Consider the following 26,610-nt stretch of genomic DNA (forward strand, 5'->3'; position numbering starts at 1 on the left):
TCTTCGTAAGAGCACCCCTTTGTTCCATTCACTAATCTTGTTGCCCTTCTCTGTACTCGTTCCAGCAGCTCTACATCCTTCTTGAAATGAGGCCTCCAGACCTGTATACAGTACTCTAGGTGTGGCCTGACCATCGCCTTATACAATGGAATAATCACCTCCTTATCCCTGCTGGAAAAATTCCTGTATATCATTGACAATACTCCATGAGCTACTCGTGCAGCCCATCTGCACTGCTCAGAGAACTTCATATCTGCCTGCACAACCACCCCCAAGTCCCTTTCATTCTCTACCACTGTCAGTGTAGTACCACAGAGTTGATACGTTGCTCTGGGGTTGCTGTTTCCCATGTGTAGTACTTTACATTTATCAATGTTAAACTTCATTTGCCACCTCTCAGCCCATCTGCTCAACCTTTCCAGATCCTGTTGCAGCAGCATAGTGTCAGTAGTGTCCTTGACAACCCTGCCAACCTTTCTATCGTCTGCAAACTTGGACATTAAGCCCGATATACCATCATCAATATCATTTATAAATACAGAAAACAATAATGGACCCAACACTGAGCCCTGAGGGACTCCACTAATAACATCAGTCCACGATGAGCAGTGTCCATTGATTACCACTCTCTGTCTTCTCCCCCTCAACCACCCCTTTATCCATAGCAGCAATTTGCCTCCAATGCCACACTGCTCCAATTTGTGCAGCAGTCTTCATGTGCAACAGTATCAAAAGCCTTTCTAAGATCCAAGTATATAATATCAAAGTTATTCCCTGCATCCAGTTCTTTTGTGACTGCATTATAATATCCAATCAAATTGGTCAGGCAAGACTTCCCCTTAACAAAACCATGCTGTGTCTGAGCTATAACTGAAGTCTTGTCTAGATGATCCTGCAGTGCTTCTTTAACCAGTGCCTCCAATAATTTTCCGGGAACAGAAGTTAAACTCACAGGTCTATAATTACTTGTGTCAGCCTTTGATCCTCCTTTGTGAATTGGGGTCACATTTGCACATCTCCAGTCCATGGGTACCTCCCCTGAATCCAAGGAAGCTCTCATAATTATGGCTAAGGGTTTGCTTACTTCCATTGCTGCCTCCTTTAATATAACTGGATAGATTCCATCCATCCCAGGTGCCTTTCTTGTGTTTATCTTCAACAATTTCTCCTCCACTTTACTCTCAGTTATTACAAGATTCTCTAGCTTACTGCCAGAGTTGAATACACCTCTGGCATTCCCCTCGCTGAATAACTCCTCATGTGTGAATGTCGATGCAAAATATTCATTTAGTTTGTTAGCTACCTGAGCAGGATCATCAACACTTGACCCATCAATATCAAGTGGACCAATCTGATTCATCCCCTTCCTTCTAGAGTTTACATAAGTAAAGAACTCTTTGCTGTTTTTCTTTGCATCCCTTGCCAAGGATTTCTCGTAATCTGCTTTCGCCTGCCTAACCTCCTTTGTAACTTGGTTGCATATCAACTTGTATCTATCATAGGCTTCTGTGTCATGTGTTAATTTGTATGTATCCCATGCATTTTTCTTCTCTGCCATATGCCTCATTAGTTCATCTGACATCCATTTAGGCCTAAACCTTGAACAATATTTCTTAGTTGGTATGTAAAGCCTAGTAGCTTCCAAGATAAGTTCTTTGAATGCTTCCCATTTTGAATTTGCTGTTGGTAACATCATCAGTTGGTCCCACTGTATAGAATTTAAATACTGTCTCAGTCCATCGTAGTCGCCTTTACGGAAGCAATAACCCTTCCCTTTACCCCTAATGGTAGTTACCTCTTTGAGTAAATCCCACTTCAGCACACTGTGATCACTGCCACCTAGTGGTTCATTTATCTGCAGATTCTTAATGCATGAAGAATCACTGCTGATAATCAAATCAAGAGTATTACTCCCTCTAGTTGCCTCCCGAACATGCTGATGTAGAAAACAATCATCCAATAAATCCACAAAAGCCCTGCTAGTGTGTGAGTAACCACCCCCCCAAATTCCAGTCAATATCTGGGAAATTAAAATCTCCCATTATAAGACACTCTGATTTACTGGCCCACTCTATTTCCCTGTACAGTTCCTTATTATACTCATCAGAGTCATTAGGCCTATAGCACACTCCTACTCTCAATTTTGATCTCCCAATGTTTATGTCACACCAAACTGACTCCACACTGCACTGTCCAGCGATGTCGACTGGCTTCACTTCCTTGGTTTTTATGTGTTTCTTAACTAATAACATAACCCCTCCTCCCTTCCTATCCTGTCTATCCTTTCTGTAGACGTTGTACTCCCCAAATTGCAGTTCTGCATCCCTTATATCTGTGTGACACCACGTCTCTGATATCCCAACAATATCTGCCTTCGATGTTTTGAGCAATACCTCAAATTCATCAAATTTATTTACTAAACTCCTAGCATTGGTGTACACGCAAGTATACCTGCACCTGTTTCTATTCTTAGCTACCCTAACACGACCCATGTGTTTACTTGTACCGCAATGGCTCCCAGCATTCTCTGAAATACCATGCATCTTGTTTTTCAGGCTTCTGCTCATTCTAATAGAAGCAGTGCAAGAATCTCTTTCACCTCTGCCAGTGGCTACTGTCAATCTATTGGTCTTTGTCTCCCCCCAAGCTAGCAGTTGTCTGACCCACCTAACACTGCCTCGATAGCGTCAGCAAATATTCTTGCACCCTTTCTATTTAAGTGTATCCCATCCCTGTAGAAGCAATCTCTCCTGTTAACAAGTACAGTCCAGGGTGAAAAAAATTCTACCCCTTGAGCCTTGCACAATCTTTCCAGGGCCGAATTGATCGACAAGGCTCTCATCATATACTCCCTCCTATCGTGTCTGGGCTGAATTGCAGACACTTTCAAATTCAACCCTAATTCTCGGCTTTTGTTCAACAGTGACCTGTACTTGTTAAGTAATTCTGCCGGTCTCCTACTCTTAATATTATTAGTGCCAACGTGTACAACTATATCACCTTTTGTGCCCTTAAAAGATGATATTCGCTCTACAACGTCATCAACCTTTGCCCCTGGCAGAGATAAATAGCTCTTAGTTATATAGCAAAATTTTCAACTTCTAAGGACTTACAACGAATTACAAAAAAAAAAAAAAAAACCAATGTGTTATTGAGTTCAAATCGCAATATTTTCACAATACCTCCATTTATCCCTACAGATGCAAAATACGTTTCCACATTTTTTTCAGTTTGCACCAGCCGGCAAAAAGTCAAATTTGCGTAAGTAGAGTATTATGTGTCAGGGAGTTCCTGTATTGTCAAAAGTTTGATCCAAGGGGGTCTTTAAAATCTGTAACTTCCAAGATTTGAACTTAAAGCTCCTCCATTATCAAACTTCATAAAAAAGCTACAGTAGAACTTTGATTATCTGCCAGGGTACAGTACCGAGACTATGACGAATAATCAAATAGGATAAAATAAGTACATTAAAATAATTATTACACATACAACAGACCGGGTCATCTAACTTACATAATACATAATCTAATGAAATTTAACCAAACTTTAATTATTATTTATTTTTTACTGGGTCATCAAAAAATCATAGTACAGATATTTACGTACATACCTATTTTTAATATTTTGACTTACATTGGTCTAGTAATGTCATCAAAAATTTAAAAGTAAACAACATTACATAATTAAATTTCTTTTCTAAAAAAGTCAGTCAATTTCTTTTGTTTCATTACCCCTCGAGCCTTTTGGGAGGCAATGTTATGAATTTTACACAAAGTAATGCTTGGATAGCATTTGCTTCTTCTTGTACCAATCAATGCACTTTGACAAACATAGTTTCAACTTCACAGTGGCTAATTATGTTTGTTTTTCCATTAGCAGCAGCTTTTTCTTCTTCTTCAGTTTCAGAATCATCCAAAATTGTCATCATTCTTTGCACAATTTCATTGTCATCTAAAATTTCGCATCCAACATCCATTTTGTCCACATCCAGCCAATCATTTACTTCTTCCATCGAAATATTTTTAAAACCAGGAACATTCGAACATCTGCAAAATTTCAGTTTCTTTTGGAATGGCTTCTGTATCAGTTGAATATATTTCTGGCCACAACTTATTCCAGCTTCTTTGTACTGTTTGAACTGGAACATCATTCCAGGCATCATCGACATTGCAAATTGTGTCTTTTAAAATGTAGCTTTTCCCAAACTATCAAATCTAATTTATTTCCTGCTGAAATGAGTTTTTGAATGAACATTTTGCGATGATGTTTCATACTCTCAATTGCACTCTGGTCCATCGGTTGAATGAGAGATGTCATGTTTGCTGGCAGAAAGTGGCATGATATTTTGTTATCATCGCTTTTTAAATCACATACATGTATGGAATGAATAGGTGCATTATCCATTAGTAGCATTGCATATTGTGGTAAACCTTTTGATACCAAACGTTATCTTACACATGGTACAAATATTTTATGAAACCAATCATAAAATATATCTTGGCTCATCCATGCATTGTTTTGTGAGAAATATTTAACTGGCAAAGCATTTTAAATTAATATTTTTAAATGATCTAGGCCTTTTTGGTTTCCCTATAACAACCAAATGCAATTTATCACTACTGCTGGAATTAGCACATACCATTATAGTGATGTGATCTTTTATCTCGGTGCCATATGTTCAGTCATTGACGCCAGTGACTTTTGAGGTAGTGCCTTCCAATTAAGGCCAGCCTCATCGTAGTTGTATATTTGGTCTTTACCCAAACTTCAATCGGCTATTTCCTTCTGTAGTTTATCATCATAAACAGAAATTTTTGTGCTATCCACACTTAGCTTCTCACCCTGGATCAACAACTATCGAATATTGACAGCATCTATCACAGTACTGTCAAATTCCTGTCCTTTCAAGTACTTTTTAAGATTTGGAAATAGAAAATAGTCTGTTGGAGGTCAAATCTGGTAAGTAGGGTGGATGCTGTAATAGCCTGAATCCACAGCCATGCAGTGTTGCCCAAGTTACAAATGCTGTGTGTGTGCTGGTGCATTGATGATGCAATATGACTCCTTTGGCCAATTTCCTGCATCTCATTCCAGGATTACAACCATGATCACTCTTGCATCTCAGAAGACAGATGCCAGCCATTGCTTTTCTAGCAGACTTCTGCACTCAAAGCTTTTTAGGAGGGGGAGAAGAGGGATGCTTCCACTGTTTCAATTGTTCTTTTGTTTCAGAGTTGAAATGGTACATTCATGTTTCATCCATATTGACATATTGCCCCTAAAACTGAGTTTCATTAGCTTCAAAGTGCTGTACAATCTTGTGTAGCATCTCACTCTTTCCTGTTTCTGATCTGCATTCAGTACTTTAGGGACTCACATCAATAGAACCTTCATTCCTAAAACATTCACCACAACATCATGAGCTCGCTCACGGAAGATGTTAAATGTTGTCTCAATGTACTTCAATGTTATTCTGAAGTCTTGCATGGCCAGGTGGCAACCATATTTGCAAGTGTTGACATAACAGGCCTCCCAATGCGAGGTGCATCTTCAACACTGTCTCGCCTATGTTTTGATTGCGGCATATGAAGGACAAGATTCCACTAATATTTGCTGCATGTCTTCATGAATTTCTTTTGGCAACATTCCCTTTAAATGAAGGTACTCAATGCCTGCATGGTGCTTGATTCTCTCACCAGTCACCATCCTCATTCACCTTCCACACTTCAATGCCCTCTGCAAAGGAGAAAAATATAGCTATGAACCTGAAATTTTCTATGAACACACAAGAGTCATAGCACAGATTAACAATACTGTCTTTGACAAAAGCCATTGCAGTCTATATTGGACTAAAAACTTTTCAACCCCACATTCAAAATGAACTTACACTCTTTTAAATTTAGAAAAAGTTATTATAAAGCTTAAATAAAATAATGTTTTGAAACACTGTCAAAATAACTCACCCCAAGTCTTTTATTCTTTGGTATAGAATTTTCTTTGCTAGTTCGCTTTCTTTTTTTCTCTGCAGCTTCTTTTAATTTCTCTTCAAATTGAGCAATTAACTCAGGACAGTCAAGATTCTCTTCAGGTTCCCAAGTGTTTTCTGATCTGCAAGCATTTCTTAAAATTAATATAATGTGATTCTTAAAAGATACTATACATGACAATAAAAATTTAAAAACCTAATACGAAATTAGCACATCGCTCAGTAAAACATCCAATTTTAATGGCAAATTCTTCAATAAATTACAGTGCAAAATTATCTGTCTTTTTTTTTGCAGAGGAGCCAAGATGAGGTATCTGTACCCAAAGCAGCTATTCAGAAGTGCAACACCTCTCCTTCACAACTAATTATGTTATATGGATTTACACCATTAAATTCCTTAATCATGCATACCATGGACACCTACACCCTTATCCTGGCTATGTCTTTTTTGTCAGATTAACTTTTAATAGCACATATTTCTACTTACAAATTCATTTTGACAAATTTTCTATAAATACATGTTTTTCATGAAGTTATTTTTACACCCTACTGGTGAAAATAAAGATTCAGTGATTAGTGGAAAAGTATTTCTGCAAAAATTTTAAATACCTCATGTTTTACTAATTTTCTAATTTATTTAGACTTTCAGCTTGGATCACAAATAATAATGAAGTTACAGTATCTTATACTGCTTTTTCACTCTGAAAAAATTAACCATTTTCTTAGTAGATGAAAAACTCCCATATGGTAGATTTATTTGATAACCAATGCATCTTGAAATGCTATCTATATTACTCTCCAACTTCTACAAAGGAAGCGAGTTTAAAATATTGCTCCACAACAAAGCATCTCTGCTGTAGGAGTAATGTCATGGCTTCCTGAGGAAGTGAATGGCACTGCTGTTCACCTGACTTTACAAGTAGTGATAAGATTACATGATCACTTCCAAGGTTCCTGTGCTTCATGCTGCCATTGGAATGATTGGTTTCTAACAGTTAGAGCTACTTGACTGCCTTGTAATCCTATTTTTCCTGTTGGGGAGAATGAGTTTTTGAAGATATTATGCCAAATTTTATTCTCTGTTTCAGTTTATGCTATTTGAATGCAGGGATTCTATTAATTCTCTAACTCTAAAATTTGTGGTTATTTTAACTGTGTTTCATGGTTTTTAACTTTTCTATGCACATTTGCATTATCTTTTTATGTTTCTTCTAGTCTTAATTCAAATTTTTGTTGTTTTTCCGAATATTCTAGCATATTAGCATTAGACAAAATTATGCAAGAAAGCAAGCTTTTACAGCAAGAGGAAAAAAAAAAAAAAAAAATCCTATTACTCTTCTCTGCCCTCTTTCCAACAGGTCCACAACTTTAATTAAAAAAAAAAAAAAAAAAAAAAAGCCAAGTCAAGCAAAAAACCAAAGCCTGTAATACAGCATTCAAGGTTAGTCATACAAACACCACACCCTATTCTGTTAGGTTATATTTTACTTTTGTTTAAACTTTATTTTAAAACTAAGTCTACTCAGCAGCTGTCTTGATTTTATTTTAATAAATCAATTAGTACCCCTACAGAACAGTGTTTGTTCATTCACGATTACATACCTATGTGCTGAGGCCCAATTCATTGTTAGTAAAATGCAATATATAGGGTGGGCCATATGTCAGTTTACCAAGCAATAATTCACACAATTTAATTCTTGAAACTAGCTTCATGTCCATAATATTTTATGAAGATTACATTTACATGATGTTATTCATGACATTTTAAGTGAATTGTTCTATTTTTCATTGTGTTCAAAGATTACAAGACATCATTCAAGAACAGAATCACAAATGGCACTGCAGAGCTCTTAATCTTCATCCACATCTAAAACTTTTAAACTAGCAGCTTCGTGTGATTAAGATAAAATGATTTCTGTGAATATACTGTGTTTTATAATCCCTGCACTGAAAAGTCAAAAAGAGTAAGGTACATGATCTCACCGACCAACTGTTTCTGTCCAATCGATTTTTAAATCCTCATTCAGAATCTATTATACATTTGGTCTGTAGTGCACCAGTGTCCATCCTACAGCCAAAATGCAACAACTTCGTATCACAGATGGTTCATAATTTGGATAGCCCAATGTCTATTAACATTTCCAGATATCCACTGGCAGTGATGGGCTATATCTCTTCTTTATAAATGCATTACCCATCCTGAGTGGCATAACTAGGGTTGATGGCACCCAGGGCAAATAAAAAAAAATGGCATTCCTTGAAAACTGTTCTTTTGGAATTTTTGCATTTTTTAACCATAAAAAGGAGATCCCCAAATTTGGGCCCCATGACATGTGCCTCACCCTAGTTATGCCACTACCCATCCTACATGTAGTCTTATATTTTATTCATAGCTCTCTTCAGTGGCCTACAACAGTGTTTTCCAATAGTGAACTCTCTAACATGTGACCATACACACTGCAGCCATCAACCATATGATATTCAGAAAGTTTAGCCTAAATTAATTCCAGCTTACTATAACAAAATATACTTATTCTTGAGAACCCAAGACATAGCATGCCATTTCTAATATAGTATTTGAGTTCACACAATGTGTTGTGTTCTATCTTTGTACTAGCAAGCACGTTTAAGGATCAATTAGAAAGTTGTGTGGGCTGTAAAAACAGAGTAACTCATGGAGAGTTTATTGATGTCAATATTAAGAGAGATACTCCAACCAGCCTTTCATAAAGTTCACCAAATTGTTAAGGATTCTTACTTATAAGTTCTAAAATTTATAAAAAAAAATAGTTACTTTTCAACTGAGGTATAACTGTTAAAAATGCTTGACCATATAAGTGGTAATCTTGGCAAGACGGAACTTTCCCTCCAACTTATGTTATCTATGGCATACTTTTGATTAGGGAAGTACCCTATGCACAGTTCAAAAATGAACTGTTTATATCAGATGAATAGAATAAAATGTAACTTACGCTAGATGATTTGTAGTAATGTTCACCAAATGGTCCAGTTTTAGTGATCAAATATTTGCTGAACTATCTCATTAAGAAATTCAGCAGCTGCATACTACTATCATTACACTCACCTTTTATAGAAATCTTGATAACACTCAGAGAATAGTTTAAACTAATTGCTAAGCTTCTTCATGACCATAGCTTCCACAGCAAGCTTTTTGCCTGCTTAAAAAACTCATGTTTCACTTCCTTTCTATTAGACTCTTCTAGGTGTTTACACTCAATTATGATAACCCTACAATAACTTTCCAACATACTGCTATATGTAAAGATGTTAAAAGGAGCTTTGAAAGTCACAGATAAACTACGCATATGTGACTTATGTCATCAATGCCTTTATGTCTTAGTAAATATTCTACAAACAATTTTTGGGTGCACTGCTATATACACCTTCAGAAGATTGGGGAAATTATATAAATTCAAGAATTCCTCTGTTTTTCAAATTATTCTTTTTGCCAATTTGAGTTTAATGTGCAACAGTCCATTACTTCTGTTTGCTTTACTTTTCAGCAAATAGACATCTTTACAAGCTGAGAATTTCAGTTGAAACAGAAAATTCCCTTAATGGTTCTTGATCAATATTTATATTAATATAAAATATAAGTAAGGACAACCTTATAATGCATTTTTTTTTTTTATTTTCACTCAGAGAAGCATCCATGATACTTGATAAAACTACTGTCTACAATGAATTCTAAAATTGTGGATGGGGGGGGGACAGGAATAGCACTATATGGTATTTTTACCCTAGAGGTAACAAATTTAATTCCTCTTAATTCTTCTACATTATAGTGTTTATAATGTTTACTATCCTTCCATTCTCTGTTTTTCAGAGAAAATAACTATTATGTAGTAAAAAATCCAGTACCTGTGATTTTTAAAGTGCCAACTTGTCAGAACAGATTGAAAGTTTCTCTCTCTCTTTCTGTTCATTGAAAGTGTGGGGGAATGCTACTGTCTGGATCAAGTACAACTCTTTATTATTCTTTCCTCATCCTCCTCTGGTAGGAAATCTTTATTTCTCTTTAATCAAAGAGGTGTCCAGTCAAAATGCTGTACTCAGCTACTTCACTCAGATTGGTATATCCTAACCTTGTATGGCATTCTCTTAAATTCTCTTTGGTAACAATCATTGATGTAATCTAAGTTAAGCTGACAGGAGATCATGTAAACTGTCTTCTAGGGAGGACTGGTCCTTCCAATTACCATAGCTGTTTTACTTTCTTAGATCCCCTACCTATGAAGGTCAATCAGAATAGCTGCCAAGAGTTCAAGTGTCTTCTCTTTTCCTTAGATTAGAGCAGCCAATAAATCCAATTTAGTTCCCCTTTCTTTGTTTTAGTGCAGTGGTTCCCAACCTTTTTTTGATTCGCGAACCCCTTTCAACATAATATTTTTAATGCGAACCACTAAGCCTATGTTCTCTGAAATCGTATAATATTTCTGAATTTTTATTATAAAATATTTCCAGTACCACATTTTTATAAGCGACATTGCGTAATAATAAAAATTATTATTAAATATTATTTATACTTTGTAAAGCAGTTATTAATCAGTCCAAACCAGATTTCTAACAGGCTAAGATTAAAAAACTTGCTTCTTGTCCAAATCGCAGCCAAGCATTCTGGTTTCTTGTCAAAGCTATTGGCCGCAATTTTTGCCCACCTCTGTTAAAACCAGATGGTTCTATTGTCACTTCAGATAAGGATAAAGCTGAGCTGCTAGCATCCCATTTTTCTTCCAACTCATGTGTTAACGATCCTGGTAAAACACCTAACACCATTCCCAACATGCTCCATTCAATGCCTCCTGTGTTCTTTCGTCAAAAGTTTGGGTTCGAGAGTAGCCTGTGCGGCCGCAGCTATTTTGCAGCTCCTGGAGAAGAGAAGTTTTTTCTGATTTATTTTCTGTTTTATTAGCTTAAATTGGCATATTTACTTATTTTCTAGAGTAGTTTTATATTCCTAGTTACGATACTTAGTTTAAAGTTTAACTTGATAGAGATTTTGTGGGTATTACTTAGTATCGGTAACGGTATCAAATCCACTTGTTACAAATTGCAGCTCTGTTGAACGAGAGGTTTTTAACCGTATTTAGCCGATTTATTAACCAATTGTTATATCAAATTATTATCTATAAGTAGCTATAGACCTAGTCAGGATCCTTAGTTTATTCTAAATTGAGACAGCGAGATTTGGAAGTTAATCAATACTTAAGAGTCCGTAGAAGTACCGTTCGTAAGTACCACCATTGTAACACGGTACAGCATATCCGGAATTCGATAGCATTAGCTTTGTATAGTATAGTGCATAATATAATATTGTCAATTAATCAGTAAATCTATTAATCTTGTTAAACTTCATTGTCAATTAAATTGTACTTTTAACTATATATATATAACGACTTAGAGTACAAACGTAACAAATAATTAATACATAACTTGATATGGAAGTTATATAAAGGGAACTTGTAGATAACACTCGATACTGAAAAATAAATATAGCGTTATAACTGTGTTAGGATACAAGTTTAAGGTTTTAATTTTGTTCTGAAATTGTAATTTTATTGACATTAAATCGAAATCATGACTCTGACCAGAGCAGCAAAGCAAAAGGCTCAAGTTGATGGGAGTGCTGTGGCTCAGGGGAGAACTGAAGGGGGGCAGTTGCCCTCTGAATCACAGCCTTTTAAGATGCACTGTTTGCTTGATGTTTGCGGAGCAATCAGGTACGGGACATGATACTGCCATGGGGGATGTCTTTGTGTGTGCACGATGCAAGGAGAACAAGGAAATTAGGCGACAACTCAGCGTTGTTATGGGCCTATATGAGACCTTGAAGGACAGGGTGGATGCCCTTGAAGGAAATAAATTGAGGGGCCCATCAAGCTCTCAGCTGCCCACATCAACGCCAGAGCTTGCACTTGGTCATCTTGCAACACAGAGGCAGCCCCCAAGGCAGAATGCGCTGGTCCCACAGGAACTAGTAGTTGTTGGTGACTCTATTGTCAGGGAAACGGGGAACATGCTTTGTAAAAAGGATAGGTGGAACAGGATTCTTAAGGTCTGCCAGGGGCAAAGGTTGATGACGTTGTAGAGCGGATATCATCTTTTAAGGGCACAAAAGGTGATATAGTTGTACACGTTGGCACTAATGATATTAAGAGTAGGAGACCAGCGGAATTACTTAACAAGTACAGGTCACTGTTGAAAAAAAGCTGTGAAGTAGAGTTGAATTTGAAAGTGTCTGCAATTCTGCCCAGAACACGACAGGAGGGAGTATATGATGAGAGCCTTGTCGATCAATTCGGCCCTGGAAAGATTGTGCAAGGCTCAAGGGGTAAAATTTTTTTCAGCCTGGACTGTACCTGTTAACAGTAGAGATTGCTTCTACAGGGATGGGATACACTTAAATAGAAAGGGGGGCAAGAATATTTGCTGATGCTATCGAGGCAGTGTTAGGTGGGTCGGAAAACTGCTAGCTTGGGAGGGAGACAAAGACTAATAGATTAACAGTAGCCACTGGCAGAGGTGAAAGAGATTCTTGCACTGCTTCTATTGGAATGAGCAGAAGCCTGAAAAACAAGATGCAGGATATTTCAGAGACTGCTGGAAGTCATTGCGGTACAAGTAAACACATGGGTCGTGTTAGGGTAGCTAAGAATAGAAACAGGTGCATGTATACTTGCGTGTACACCAATGCTAGGAGTTTAGTAAATAAATTTGATGAATTTGAGGTATTGCTCAAAACATCAAAGGCAGATATTGTTGGGATATCAGAGACGTGGTGTCGCACAGATATAAGGAATACAGAACTGGAATTTGGGGAGTACAACGTCTACAGAAAGGATAGAAAGGGAGGAGGGGTTATGCTATTAGTTAAGAAACACATAAAATCCAAGGAAGTGAAGCCAGTCGACATCGATGAACAGGGCAGTGTCGAGTCAGTTTGGTGTGACATAAGCATAGGTAAATCAAAATTGAGAGTAGGAGTGTGCTATAGGCCTAATGACTCTGATGAGTCATTAGGCCTATAGCACACTACAGGGAAACTGTACAGGGAAACAGAATGGGCCAGTAAATCAGAGTCTTATAATGGGGGATTTTAATTTCCCAGATATTGACTGGAATTTGTGGGTTGGTCACTCACACACTAGCAAGGCTTTTGTGGATTTATTGGATGATTGTTTTCTACACCAGCATGTTCGAGAGGCAACTAGAGGGAGTAATACTCTTGATCTGATTATTAGTAGTGATTCCTCATGCATTAAGAATCTGCAGATAAAGGAACCACTAGGTGGCAGTGATCACAGTGTGCTGAAGTGGGATTTACTCAAGGGGGTGGCGCCTCCGTAGCCAGGTGGGAAGGAGCAGCAGTGCGTAACACATGTTTCTTGATTAGACCGGGGTTCTAGCCCGTCACCACCAAATACGGAGGATGCGGAAAGGTCAGGAAATGACCACCGCATATCCCGGAGCAATATGGCCTTAGTTGCTAATGCTCCTAAAAACCAAATAACAATAACAAATAACAACTCAAGGAGGTAACTACCATCAGAGGTAAAGGGAAGGGTTTTTGCTTTCGTAAAGGCGACTATGATGGTCTGAGACAGTATTTAAATTCTATACAGTGGGACCAACTGATGATGTTACCAACAGCAAATTCAAAATGGGAAGCATTCAAGGAACTAATCTTGGAAGCTACCAGGCTTTACATACCAACCAAGAAATATTGTTCAAGGTTCAGGCCTAAATGGTTGTCAGATGAACTAATGAGACATATGGCAGAGAAGAAAAATGCATGGGATACATACAAATTAATGGGTGACATGGAAGCCTACGATAGATATAAGTTGGTCTGTAACCAAGTCACAAAGGAGATTAGGCAGGCAAAGGCAGATTATGAGAAATCCTTGGCAAAGGATGCAAAGAAAAACAGAAAAGAGTTCTTTACCTATTTAAACTCAAGAAGGAAAGGGATGAATCAGATTGGTCCACTGGATGTTGATGGTTCAACTGTCGAGGATCCTGCTCGGGTGGCTAACAAACTACACGAGTATTTTGCATCTACATTCACACATGAGGAGTTATTCAGGAAGGGGAATGTCGTAGGTGAAGTAAACATTGGCAGTGAGCGATGATTTTCTAATAACTGAGAGGAAAGTGGAGGAGATATTTTTGAGGATAAACATAAAAAAGGCACCCGGGGTGGATGGGATCTATCCAGTTATATTAAAGGAGGCAGCAGGGGAAGCAAACCCCTAGCCATAATTACGAGAGCTTCTTTGGACTCAGGGGAGATACCCATAGACTGGAGATGTGCAAATGTAACCCCAATTCACAAAGGAGGATCAAAGGCTGACACGAGTAATTATAGACCTGTTAGTTTAACTTCGGTTCCAGGAAAATTAATGGAGGCACTGGTTAAAGAAGCACTGCAGGATCATCTAGACAAGAATTCAGTTATAGCTCAGACACAGCATGGTTTTGTTAAGGGCAGGTCTTGTCTGACCAATTTGATTGGATACTATGATGTAGTCACAAAAGAACTGGATGCAGGGAATAACTTTGATATTATATATTTGGATCTTAGAAAGGCTTTTGATACCGTTGTGCATGGAAGACTGCTGCACAAATTGGAACAGTGTGGCATTGGAGGCAAATTGCTGCTATGGATAAAGGGATGGTTGAGTGGCAGAAGACAGAGTGGTAATCAACGGACACTGCTCAACGTGGACTAATGTTATTAGTGGAGTTCCTCAGGGTTCAGTGTTGGGTCCATTGTTGTTTTCTGTATTTATAAATGATATTGATGATGGTATATCAAGCTTAATGTCCAAGTTTGCAGACGATACAAAGGTTGGCAGGGTTGTTAAGCACACTACTGATGCTATGCTGCTGCAACAGGATCTGGAAAGGTTGAGCAGATGGGCTTCAAGGTGGCAAATGAAGTTTAACATTGACAAATGTAAAGTACTACATATGGCAAACAGTAACCCCAGATCAACATATCAACTCTGTGGTACTACGCTGACAGTGGTAGGGAATGAAAAGGACCTGGGGGTAATTGTTCAGGCAGATATGAAGTTCTCTGAGCAGTGCAAACAAGCGGCAAGAGTAGCTCATGGTGTCTTGTCAATGATATACAGGAATTTTTCTAGCAGGGATAGGGATGTGATTATTCCCTTGTATAAGGCATTGGTCAGGCCACACCTTGAGTACTGTATACAGGTCTGGATGGATGCCTCATTTCAAGAAGGATGTAGAGCTGCTGGAATGAGTACAGAGAAGGGCAACAAGATTAGTGAATGGAACAAAGGGTTGCTCTTACGAAGAAAGGCTTAAGTTTTGCAAATTACAGAGTCTGGAGACTAGGCATCGGCGAGGTGATCTGATAGAGGTGTATAAGGCTTTGAATGGCTTGAGCATGCTCAATGCCGATGAGATTCTTCCTCTTGCTCAGAATAATTACCTGAGAGGGCATAAATTCAAATTGAGGAAGGACGGATGTCAGATAGATGTGCAGAAATTTGCCTTTAGCCAGCGGGCAGTTGGTTTGTGGAATAGACTTCCATCACTTGTTGTTGAAGTTGATAGCCTAAATAAATTTAAGGCTCAGCTGGACAGGTATTTTGAACGAACGGAGGGGTGAAATGGGAGTAGTGGTTGTGTTTTTCTTTTTTTTTTTGGCTGATGCTGAATAAGCTTGCTTTCTTGCATCATATGCCTCTACTAATGCTAAAAATGCTAATGCTAAAAGGATGTGAGAAGGATTTTGGCGAATCTTGATGCTAAGAAAGCTCCAGATCCTGATGGTATTTCTCCACTTGTTCTCAAAACCTGTGCCCCTGAACTTACTCCTGTTTTGTGTCATCTTGTTTCGTTTTCTTATTCCAAAGGTGTTTTTCCTTCTGCTTGGAAATTTGCTCATATCCAGCCAGTTCCTAAAAAGGGTGACAAATCCCTCCCATCCAATTATCGTCCCACTACAATTACTTCTACTCTTTCCAAAGTAATGGAGAAATCAATTAACCGCCAACTCTTAAACTACCTAGAAATCTTTCATCTGATCAACAATCACCAGTATGAATTCCGTCAGTTTCGATCCACTGGTGATATTCTGGCTTATGTTACCAATTTATGGACAAATTCAGTGGAAAAGTTAGGTGAAACTCAAATCATTGCTTTTGACATTTCAATGGCTTTCGATTGTGTTTGGCATAAAGGTCTTCTAAATAAGCTTCCGTCCTATGGTTTGCCAGCTGTTCTTTGTAATTGAGTATCAGTTTTCTCTCTGACTGCTCACTGAGGGTGATGGCTCTCTGTCTTCTAACTTTTCCAGTAACACTGGTATTCTACAAGGTTCAGTTCCACTCTTTTCCTATTGTATATTAATGACCTTCTTCCACTGACCGAAAATCCTATCCATAGTTTTTCTGACTATAGCACATTGCATTCCACCTTCCAGTTTGAGAAGAAACCTTGCCCTGCTCAAACAGCTTCAAGTATCCAGTATTCTCGAGTATCCACTACAAAATCCTTAAATGCTGATCTCCAGGTAATTCTCCAGTGGGGCAAAGACAACTTAATTTCAATCTTTTTAAAACTCAGTCCTGTCTTATATCTCACAAAAAGGATTCTTCTGCTCCTATGCTTATCTTCGATGATGATTTCTATGCAAGATCTTGGGGATTACCCTTACCTCTAATCTCTATTGGCACATGCACATTTCCTCTACATCTAAAAAACTGGGTTTTCTCTTTTGCTCTCAGCATTACTTTTCTTCCAAACAGTTGTTGACTCTGTAGAAATCGCAAGTCCGGCCTACCATGGAATCTTGTTCCCACATCTGGCCCCTCCCCAAACCTTTCTCAGGCTTCTAGATTCCATTCAAGTTAGGTTTATTAATGTCTCATCTCTAACAGAGTCTCTCCATCATCTGTCTCATAGACTGTTTCTGTTGCATGCCTTTTCTACAGATACTTCCATGGGCACTGTTCTGAACTGGCTGCTATAATTCTCACTCTCTCTTTCAGAGCAGTTCAAACATGTGCCACAACCAGTCCAGTCAACATCCTTTTACTGTCCAAGTTCAAACTTACAGAACCAACTTTTCATCTTCCTCGTTTATTCATTCAATTGCCGTTTTCTGGAACAACCTTCCTTCAGATGTATTTCCTGAAAATTACAATCTACAGAAGTTCAAGTCTAATGGCAACAAGTATCTTCCTTTATCCTTTCAACCTTGAAACCATGCACATTACTAAGTACAGTACTATGGGACACGTGGTTTCTTTCTTTGCCAATTCTTTACTTTTTATTTAATTTAATTTACTTTATTGTTTATTATTAGTTATATTTTGTAGTTTTCAATAATTTACCTATGTAAATTTAAGCAGCTGCCATTACAGAATTTTTAGTGCAAACGCCCAGGGGTTCGCGAACCACTGTTTTAGTGCATCTATACGTTGTGCTGTATCTTTCAGTTTCAATTTTTGCTATAATTTTGTCAATTTTGCCCTCCACCACCCTCCACTTACAAATTCAGGGCTATACTTAGAAGCAACTGGTTAAATAACACCTTATTCCTGCAAAACATAAAGGAGTATAAAAGGCAAGTAACAGTATTATTTTTCTTAATAACTTAATGTAGATGTTATATGACTCATTGATAGTAATAACACTGAAATAAGTAATTTTTAATTTATCATGCAAAATTTTAAATTAAAAACACTTACTCTGGATAGCCTTTCCACTTTAAATAATATTCAACTGTATCACCACTTATTCTTTTATCTACAATTTTTTCCACAACGTATTCTTCTGATTCTGATTCTGAAGAACTACTTTCTAAAATGTCCTTTTTTGCCATACTTTCCATGAAAGTGGAAATAAAAAAATATAAAACAACGAGCATTTAGTTAAATTTTGTTCATTAAAAATTTAATAGGTTTCTAATGATCATGTTTACATTAGACAATTCACATAAAAGAAACAAACTTAAGTATTAGGCTGTCAGCATCAGCAGCTAGTTTATTAAGTACATACAAACACTTTTTTTTCGGGCAACGATGGGACCAATTCTTTGTCACCTTTATGTATAGTGCTATACATTATACCCATACTGAGATAAAAATAACTTACCATACACAGAAATGTATTATATTATAAAATAAAAATGCAAAATAAAATTGTTTTCTCCTCCACAATATACTATACATAAGGTGACCAAATTTAGTTAGCCAGAATATGGGACAGCTCTCATCTGCATAAAACATGCCAGCACTATATAGGTTGTGGACTCAAACACAATGCTTCATCAATTCGCTTAAAACATGGTTTCATACATAGCAATTGGTGTACAATGTGCATTTGTTTCTCATTACAACATGACTGTGTTATAAAATGAAAAAAGCATATTCTTTATAGTACTATATATAGCTTATAATGATTATGTTTCAAAGATTTTTTTAAATGTTTTTTTAACTGCTACAGACAAACATCGTAAATCTGAAATCCTTGGGTCTTGATCTGCACCACATCTCGGAATTATATGGTTGTCATATTATGATTGTCATATTACAGTCATGAAAAAGCCATAATAAATGCTGTATTTCTGTATTATATGAGTTCAGCCTTTAAAGCAGTGCTTCTCAAACTATTTGTGGTGAAGAACCAGTTTATTTTATTTCCAATCCATCGTGAACCGATACTTTTGTAAAATACAAATCGTCACAGACCAATAATGTCTGCAATGAACTAGGATTTCATATTTTCAACTTGTATTTCCAGTTTGTCGCCGACCCGAAACAAACAGTTCACAGACCAGAACCAGTCCACAGACCACACTTTGGGTAGCACTGCTTTAAAGTACAGGCAGTATTAAGCAGTACAGTAAAAATAAAATTAATTCCCCATCTTGAATTAAAAATTTCACATAATTGCTTCTCCAATGGTTCCCTGTTGAATATCTTAGACAATATCTTTTCCACAACAGGTAAAGGCTTTTTGTATGCATTTTGAAAAGTCACAATTCTTTAGGCTACTTAATTTTATTTTAGGCAGCACATGGGCAAATGGATGAAAGTTGCCATGCAGATGGTTACAAACTAAAAGTTCTAAAAACATTCACAAACAGTAAACATATTTAGTGAATCACAGTCTTCATCTATTGTTATATATATGACCAGTGATTCAGAAACTGAGTAACTTATCATCAGCGAGTAGCTAATCTTATTCATGAATAGTAAATAGATAATCCTATGATCTAACAAATTTCTCTATATCACTGGAGAATGGTAAAACTTGGTTGTGAGGTGATAAGAACACTGGATAAGAACAAATAATACCTCTAGTAACAGAAATTTCATTATGGAAAAAAATAAATAAAACAAACTACCTTATTTCAATAGCATCCATCACGATGCTATTGAAATCGAAGCTGAAACCAACACCCTACGAGAAAAGTGTAACCATACCATTTTTTATGGATATGCTTTTCCAATTAACAAATAATTAGTGATGCAGATTGAAAATTGAAAATGAAGAAAATATTGAGCACATATTACAATTTACACTAACAAAACTCTAACAGATATTTTAATTCTCATCCTATACAATCAGCCGTTATGCACAACTTGAGCAAACGGCTAATAAAAGAACTAATAAATTTTTCTGATTCTCAAGTGGTTTGCCAGATTTGCTCAATTTTCTAAACATAGATAGAAAATGGGTGGTATCAGATAATGGATTGCAGGTTTGAGAGGGTCAAATATTATTCATTATCAATCCTGCAGTAAGCAGGAAAAAAATGAAACAAGCAGACATATTGTTGCATTGAACTACCTTCAATATTTTTTAGTGGGGGAAAAAACCAAGAAATAGTTTAAAATGGTGCACTTTAAAATTTCACCATTCTTCATTCTGACACTACACTGGATAAGAACAAATAATACCTCTAGTAACAGAAATTTCATTATGGAAAAAAATAAATAAAACAAACTACCTTATTTCAATAGCATCCATCACGATGCTATTGAAATCGAAGCTGAAACCAACACCCTACGAGAAAAGTGTAACCATTTTTTATGGATATGCTTTTCCAATTAACAAATAATTAGTGATGCAGATTGAAAATTGAAAATGAAGAAAATATTGAGCACATATTACAATTTACACTAACAAAACTCTAACAGATATTTTAATTTAAGTGGTGTGGCGACCAAAGTGTAACCATGCCCAATGCAGAGTTAAAACCCAAAGTGCTCAGATTTAAAAATTTTAATTTCACGAAATGGTGAGTGATTGATAAGCTATCAATAAAATCGTTGTGGCTAACTAATAAATTTGTTTTTCTGTTAACAAAATGCATTTTTATTGTATTATGTACAAAGCTGGCATCATCTGAGTCAAATTCTTTAATTTGTGTGTTGTTTTTCACTAGTATTCATTTATTCTAATTTAAAAAATATTGGCCAAAATAAAATAAGATCTAAAAAATGAGAGAAAGGCAGGGCATTTAGTCACCTCAATCAGTCAATGAAGAATGCATCCCTATCTAATAGTCACTTTACCAAAGTCCCACCACTGAGTTTCTTTAACAGTGCAATCTTTCAATCGCAGATGATGACTTACATTTGCATTCTGTTTCACTATGATGCTATGACCACTATTTTCTTTTAAGCAACATATTTATGAGTGAATGGAGACTGTATCCAAGTGGTACAACTCGTTTAAGTTGACCATGGCTCAAGCACATGTGACTGCTAAATAGTTATGATTTTATTCAACAAAAGGATTATTTGTAAACTCCCCCGATTAATGACTTGTGGTCATGGTGGAATATAAACAGAATTTTTTAAAAATATTTTGTAATATAGATATTTCCCACACTGTAAACATTCATACATACTGCACAGAGAAACCACATTTAAGGTATTATTTTATTATAAATGATCGATTCTTGTTTCTATCCCCCCCCACTAGTTAAACACAAATGAAAGCTACTATGTTCATGTTTATTAACATGACAATCTAAATAGAGCATACAGTGAATGCATTACATTAGCTTAATGCTTCACATGGGAATCAGAGACTACAAACTGAGTTCTCCATCATTAATACCAATGAGCCATTAATCTAGATCAAGAAAAACAATAAGCAATCCCATTCCTTTCTACACTGAGTGGACAGAAATCATGTGATACCTACCTAGTAACGGGTAGGCCCACCTTTTGCCTGGATAAGGGCAGTCACAGGGCAAGGCATTGAGTCCACTAGTCCACAAAAGCATTCCACAAGTATTTCCATCCATGCTCGCTACACGCTGTCCATAATTCTGTTGCATTCCTCGGGGGAGGATCCAAAGCTCAAATTTCCACAGTATCCTAAAGATGCTCCACAGGGTTCATGTCTGGTGTGGTGAATGGGGAGGCCATTCCACAGTGGTAAAATCTGTGGAATGCTCTTCAAACCATGTTCTAGTCAGTAGAGCTCTGTGGAGAGGTGCATTGTCCTGCTGGAAGAGTCCATTGCCCTGTGGGTGTACAACCGTGAAAGGATGGAGATGGTCTGCAAGGATGGACATGTAACCTGGACTGTTCAGTGATGCATCTAGACATACCAGAGGTTCCAACGTGTACCAGTTGAACACACCCCAGACCATTACCAACCATCCACCTGCCTGAACAGGTTCTTGCTGACATGACGGGTGCATAGCTTTGTGCGGTTTCCACCACCAGATACACAACCTCCAGTCCACTAGAAATAACTGGAAATGGGACTCATCAGACAAGGAGACCTGTCTCCAATCATCCAAGGTCCAGTGCCAATGTTCTTTTACCCAGTTCAGACAGAGTCTAGTGTCATAGTGTTAGCAATGGGACTCTGGTGGGTTGGCAGCTCCCATAACTTATTGCAGCTAATGATTGCCTGATGGCTGTAGCTAATGATTGCCTGATGGCTGTGGTGAAGATATTTCTGGCACCTCCCTCATTGAAGTCAGCAGTGGTTTGTGCTACTGTTGCTCTCCGGTTGGCTGAAACAATGTGAGACAGACGTCGATGGCTACATTCATCCATCACCTTTCTCAGCCCACAGCGCTGTCCACGATGAGATGTTATTCCGGAAATGGCATATTCCCAATACATTCTTGATACTGTTGAATGGGGATAATGCAATTTCTGTACTGCCTCCGTGATAGAGTGACCCATGCGTTGGGCACCCACTATCATCCCTCTTTCATCAAAGTTGGTTAACTCATGACATTTATCCATACTGACATCGAATTACCATCTACATGAATGCAGTGAATCTATATACCTGCCAAGCAGTTGTTGTTTGTTTGTTTGTTATTTTGGTTTTTTAGGAGCATTAGCAACTAAGGCCATATTGTTCCGGGATATGCGGTGGTCATTCCCTGACCTTTCCGCATCCTCCATATTTGGTGGTGACGAGCTCGAACCCTGGTCTAATCAAGAAGCGTGTGCTACGCAATGCTGCTCCTTCCCACCTGGCTACGGAGGCACCCTGCCAAGAAGTGGGTTCGTCCACTAACAAGAGGGGGTGGCAATGTTACATTGTCCAGGAACCAGGTATCCCATGAATTCTGTCCTTTCAGTGTACATTATTACTGTGTATGTTATAAATGCAAAAGTAAAAAAGAAGGACAAAGGGTGCAGAAGCACAGTTATGGTAAAAATTCTCCTCAATCTTCTTATGGTATTTCTTGTTGATAAAGGTCAACTCAAAAGATAGAGTACATTACAGTCGGTCCTCGTATAACACGTGTTTGCATTACACGAATTCGATTATACACGATTTATAAATAGGGGAACGTTATCTTATATAACACGAACCGAATTCGCTTATACACGATTCGCCTTTGTGTTTACAAGAAATGGCAGTCGAATGTGGAATCACCCCAACTGAACGCAACACGATAGGAACGAAGAAGATTCTGAAAATGTATTTATGTGTTTTATATCAGTGAAGGGGAAACACATTTCACCATAATAACGTAAAAACCAACACAATTCCAGCTATCGATATAATCGCAAATGCAATTAGATGGAGTTTACTACCAGTTTATAACAGATTCCACTAGCAGAAATGCAACTGGAAATTGTTTTTATTGTTTTATGGTAGTAACCCCCAGAAATGTGCTTTAGTAAAATGTGAGGTGTTAATAATGTATCTCGGCCTTTACGGTGTTGTTTATTCAGTTGCTACACGCAGGCAGCTTTGTTTATGTGTATCAAGCGTGCCTCCTTGTTTTGTAATTGTGCTTTATTCCCTAAAAATGAGTAAAGTACTTAAAAGGTGTGAAAAGGAAGCGTCCTGGGACATTACAGATTCACAGAGAAAAACAAAAGCAATATCGATAAACAGAGGTGGACTGGGTCAAAAATTCTTACCCGGGAAAATTTATAGTGGCCTCATACTATGGTTTATGGCCAAAATCACACCGGCCTCCGGCCCACCGGGGTTTCCTCGGTAAGGCTTATGGCCAGTCTGCCTCTGTCGATAGAGAAAAAATATGAAATTGTGAAACGCTTTGAGCGAAATGAAAGACCATGTGATATTGCACGTGCTACAGACCTAAATGAGGCAACGCCGAAATTACAAAGAATGCAGAGAAAATAAAAACAACTTTCATAGCAGGAACAACTCAAAGTGTAATTAAAATCCATTAGATTAAGACACAAAGAATTGGAAGAGATGGAACAGCTGTGATCTGTTTGGATAGAAAATCAAACAAAAAGCAAGTTTTCTTACGATAGAAGCAAAAGCATTAGCAATATTTTATTACGACTTACGTATTATAATTTATACTTACGTATTATAAAATACGTAAGTATTTTATTACGACTATTTTATTTAATATAATAAATTTTTTACGAATAAAATACGTATTTTATCCGTAAAAAATACTTTTTTAGTATTAAAAAATACTAAAAATACTTTATTATAATATAATATTATTTTTATTACGTATTTTAATCGTTATAAAATACTTACGTATTTTATAACGATTAAAATTACCCGATTATTTATTGTGTTTGGTAATGTTTTGGTTCCAAATGTGTGTTCAATCTTGGGTGGTCGGCACCTAACCCTACTTTTCCCATAGGGCCTGTTGTTTATATTGCACGATTTTGCATTGCACGAGGGTTTCTAGGAACGCAACTATCGTGCTATACGAGGACAGACTGTATATGGAAAAAATTTGTTACAAAATTTAAGTCCTTAAAAGGTGTAAAGAGAGTTTACTAAATGTATACTTTTAGGCAAGATCTACTGAATCTCCTGTGAGGATGAAGGTGTGTTTTAAACATTATTCAACAGATTTCTCAAATTTTTAATATAGAAGTACAGATAAAACTTTTCCTGAAAGGTACTGAATATTAGTTAGGTAAACAAGGATAGTTTTTGTGCACAAATGACTTCCCATATGAATTCCAGTGAGTGAGTTAAGAATTTGGTTCTATAGTCGTGATTACCATCACACTGACATTCAACTGGGTGGTAATTATAGACTATTAACCATTATAAGCCTAGTACTAGTGAACCGACTGTTTGCCTATAAATCAGTGGGGTGACTACTACCCTAAAGAAACAAGCCAGCTAATAACATACAGGATGACTGTAAAGAGGATAATAGGTATAAAGAAAGCCTTCCACCTGGTACTCTCAATTAGTTATGTTTGTTATTTGGGTTTTAGGAGCATTAGCAACTAAGGCCATATTGCTCCGGGATATGCGGTGGTCATTCCCTGACCTTTCCGCATCCTCCGTATTTGGTGGTGACGGGCTCGAACCCCGGTCTAATCAAGAAGCGTGCTACGCACTGCTGCTCCTTCCCACCTGGCTACGGAGGCGCCCTCAATTAGTTATGTAGACTGTTTCAGGGTCCACTGTAGGACCTCTTCAGGCTGTTGGTTGTTTTGGTTTTATTGGCACATCAGCTACTAAGGCTATAATGCGCCACCTCTTCAGGCAAAAGTAAATAAAAATGTGGTGGAAATGTATCACTACAAATACAATATACTGCCAAAAGTATCTGAACATTTCTGAATTTTGGAAAAATGGATCACGCCCACCATTCAGATGTCAAGAATAGTTATGAACGCAACTGCATATACACTAAAAATAAACAAATACAAAGGGTACTAGGAAAGTTTTGCAATACAGCTTTGTTTATTTAATTTTTTCAAAGTAATTTCCTCTACATTCAATACACCTCTCCATCCTCCGAAACCAATCTTTAAACCAGTTCTGCCAAGTTTCACTAGGGAGTAAAGCACACTCGTTGTCCCAAGCCCGTAGAAGGTCCTCATCACTGGAAAACCGCCTCCCTTTTAGCTTCATTTTCACATGCGGGAACAGTGCAAAGTCGCAGGGAGCAAGGTCTGGACTGTAGGGAGGGTTCTCGAGAAGTTTCAGTCCTGTCGTGGTCAAATATTCGGTGCAGGCTTTGGCGCTTTGAGCTGGAGCATTATCGTGATGGAGGTACCAGGTGTCCATTCTTGACTTTGGCCGCAGGTTCTTCATAGAGCCAATGACTTTAGGCAGGCATTGTTCAGTATACCACTTAGCTGTGACTGTCTTCTGCATGTCCAAAACGACACGTTCCACAATTCCACTCGATTTGAAAAATACAGCTATCATTTTCTTCTTTACAGATCGGGATTTTCTGACAATTACGGGTGTGTCGTCATCATCAAAGACCCAAACTTTGTTTTGAGCCTTGGTCGGCAGATCGTAATAGTACAGCCAAGTCTCGTCACCTGTCACGATGTTGTTCACATACCGAGATTGTCCCTTATCAAACTTTTTTAACATCTCCCGGCACCAAGTCACACGTCGTGTCATCTGCTCTTCAGTCAGTTGATGCGGCACCCAGAGAGAACAAAGTTTCTTCACGTGCAAATGATCTTGCAGAATCGAACGAATTGCTGGTGCATTTAGGCCCAAAGTATCCTCTATCTGTTGGTAGGTCACTCGCCTGTTTTCGTCAAACATTTTCCTCACAGCGGTAACGTTTTCCTCCGTAACTGACGTTCATGGCCTTCCCGGCCTCTCAGAATCCTGGAGAGTGAAATTTCCCCTTTGGAATTCTCTATACCACCTGAATATCGTTGTACGATGTGGACAATCATAATCTAGTGCAAGAGTCATTTCTTCTAAGCACTGGTCTATGGTTAAACCACGCACGAAATCATACCGCAAAACTGTCCTTATCTCATTTCGTGACCGCGATGCCATCGCAAGCACTTTACACTCTCACTACTAATGAATAATTGAGCCCATCGACTTGGCGCGGCGGCTACTATGCACATATGAACATGTCTCAACATGCAGCAACAAGCAGCTTCCTGTGATTCATTGTTGCGTCATATTGCAAAACTTTCCTAGTACCCTTTGTACAACAGATGGGTTGAGGCATTGAGCTTGGCAACTGCAATAAGGAATTATTGTAGGATGCTATATTAGCAATCACCTCTTTGTGTCAATGCAGCAAAATTGCGAGATACAGATTAATGATGGCTAACTTAATCACCAAATGAAAATGTTATGGTGCGCTGAACCTGGGAAACATTTGGTAGACAGTA

The 26,610-nt window shown here is 37.6% G+C and overlaps 1 protein-coding gene across 2 annotated transcripts in view; it reads right to left on the reverse strand.

Moving 5' to 3' along the window:
• LOC150090822 (chromobox protein homolog 5-like) overlaps positions 1-26,610 on the reverse strand; it is an 83,273-nt gene that overhangs the window by 46,281 nt on the left and 10,382 nt on the right. For both annotated transcript variants that reach the window (XR_016546921.1, XM_090373088.1), the window contains exons 2-3: positions 17,737-17,871; positions 5,964-6,108 (exon numbers count right to left, since the gene is read on the reverse strand). Coding sequence is in view for 1 of the 2 variants with exons in the window: in XM_090373088.1 (XP_090229214.1) it covers positions 5,964-6,108; positions 17,737-17,871 (280 nt within the window). In the remaining variant the exon portion in view is untranslated. The remainder of the gene's footprint in view (positions 1-5,963; positions 6,109-17,736; positions 17,872-26,610) is intronic.

The sequence above is a fragment of the Mastigoproctus giganteus genome, chromosome 1 (genome assembly GCF_048544385.1).
Source record: "Mastigoproctus giganteus isolate SK-2022 chromosome 1, ASM4854438v1, whole genome shotgun sequence".
Lineage (NCBI taxonomy): Eukaryota > Metazoa > Arthropoda > Arachnida > Uropygi > Thelyphonidae > Mastigoproctus > Mastigoproctus giganteus.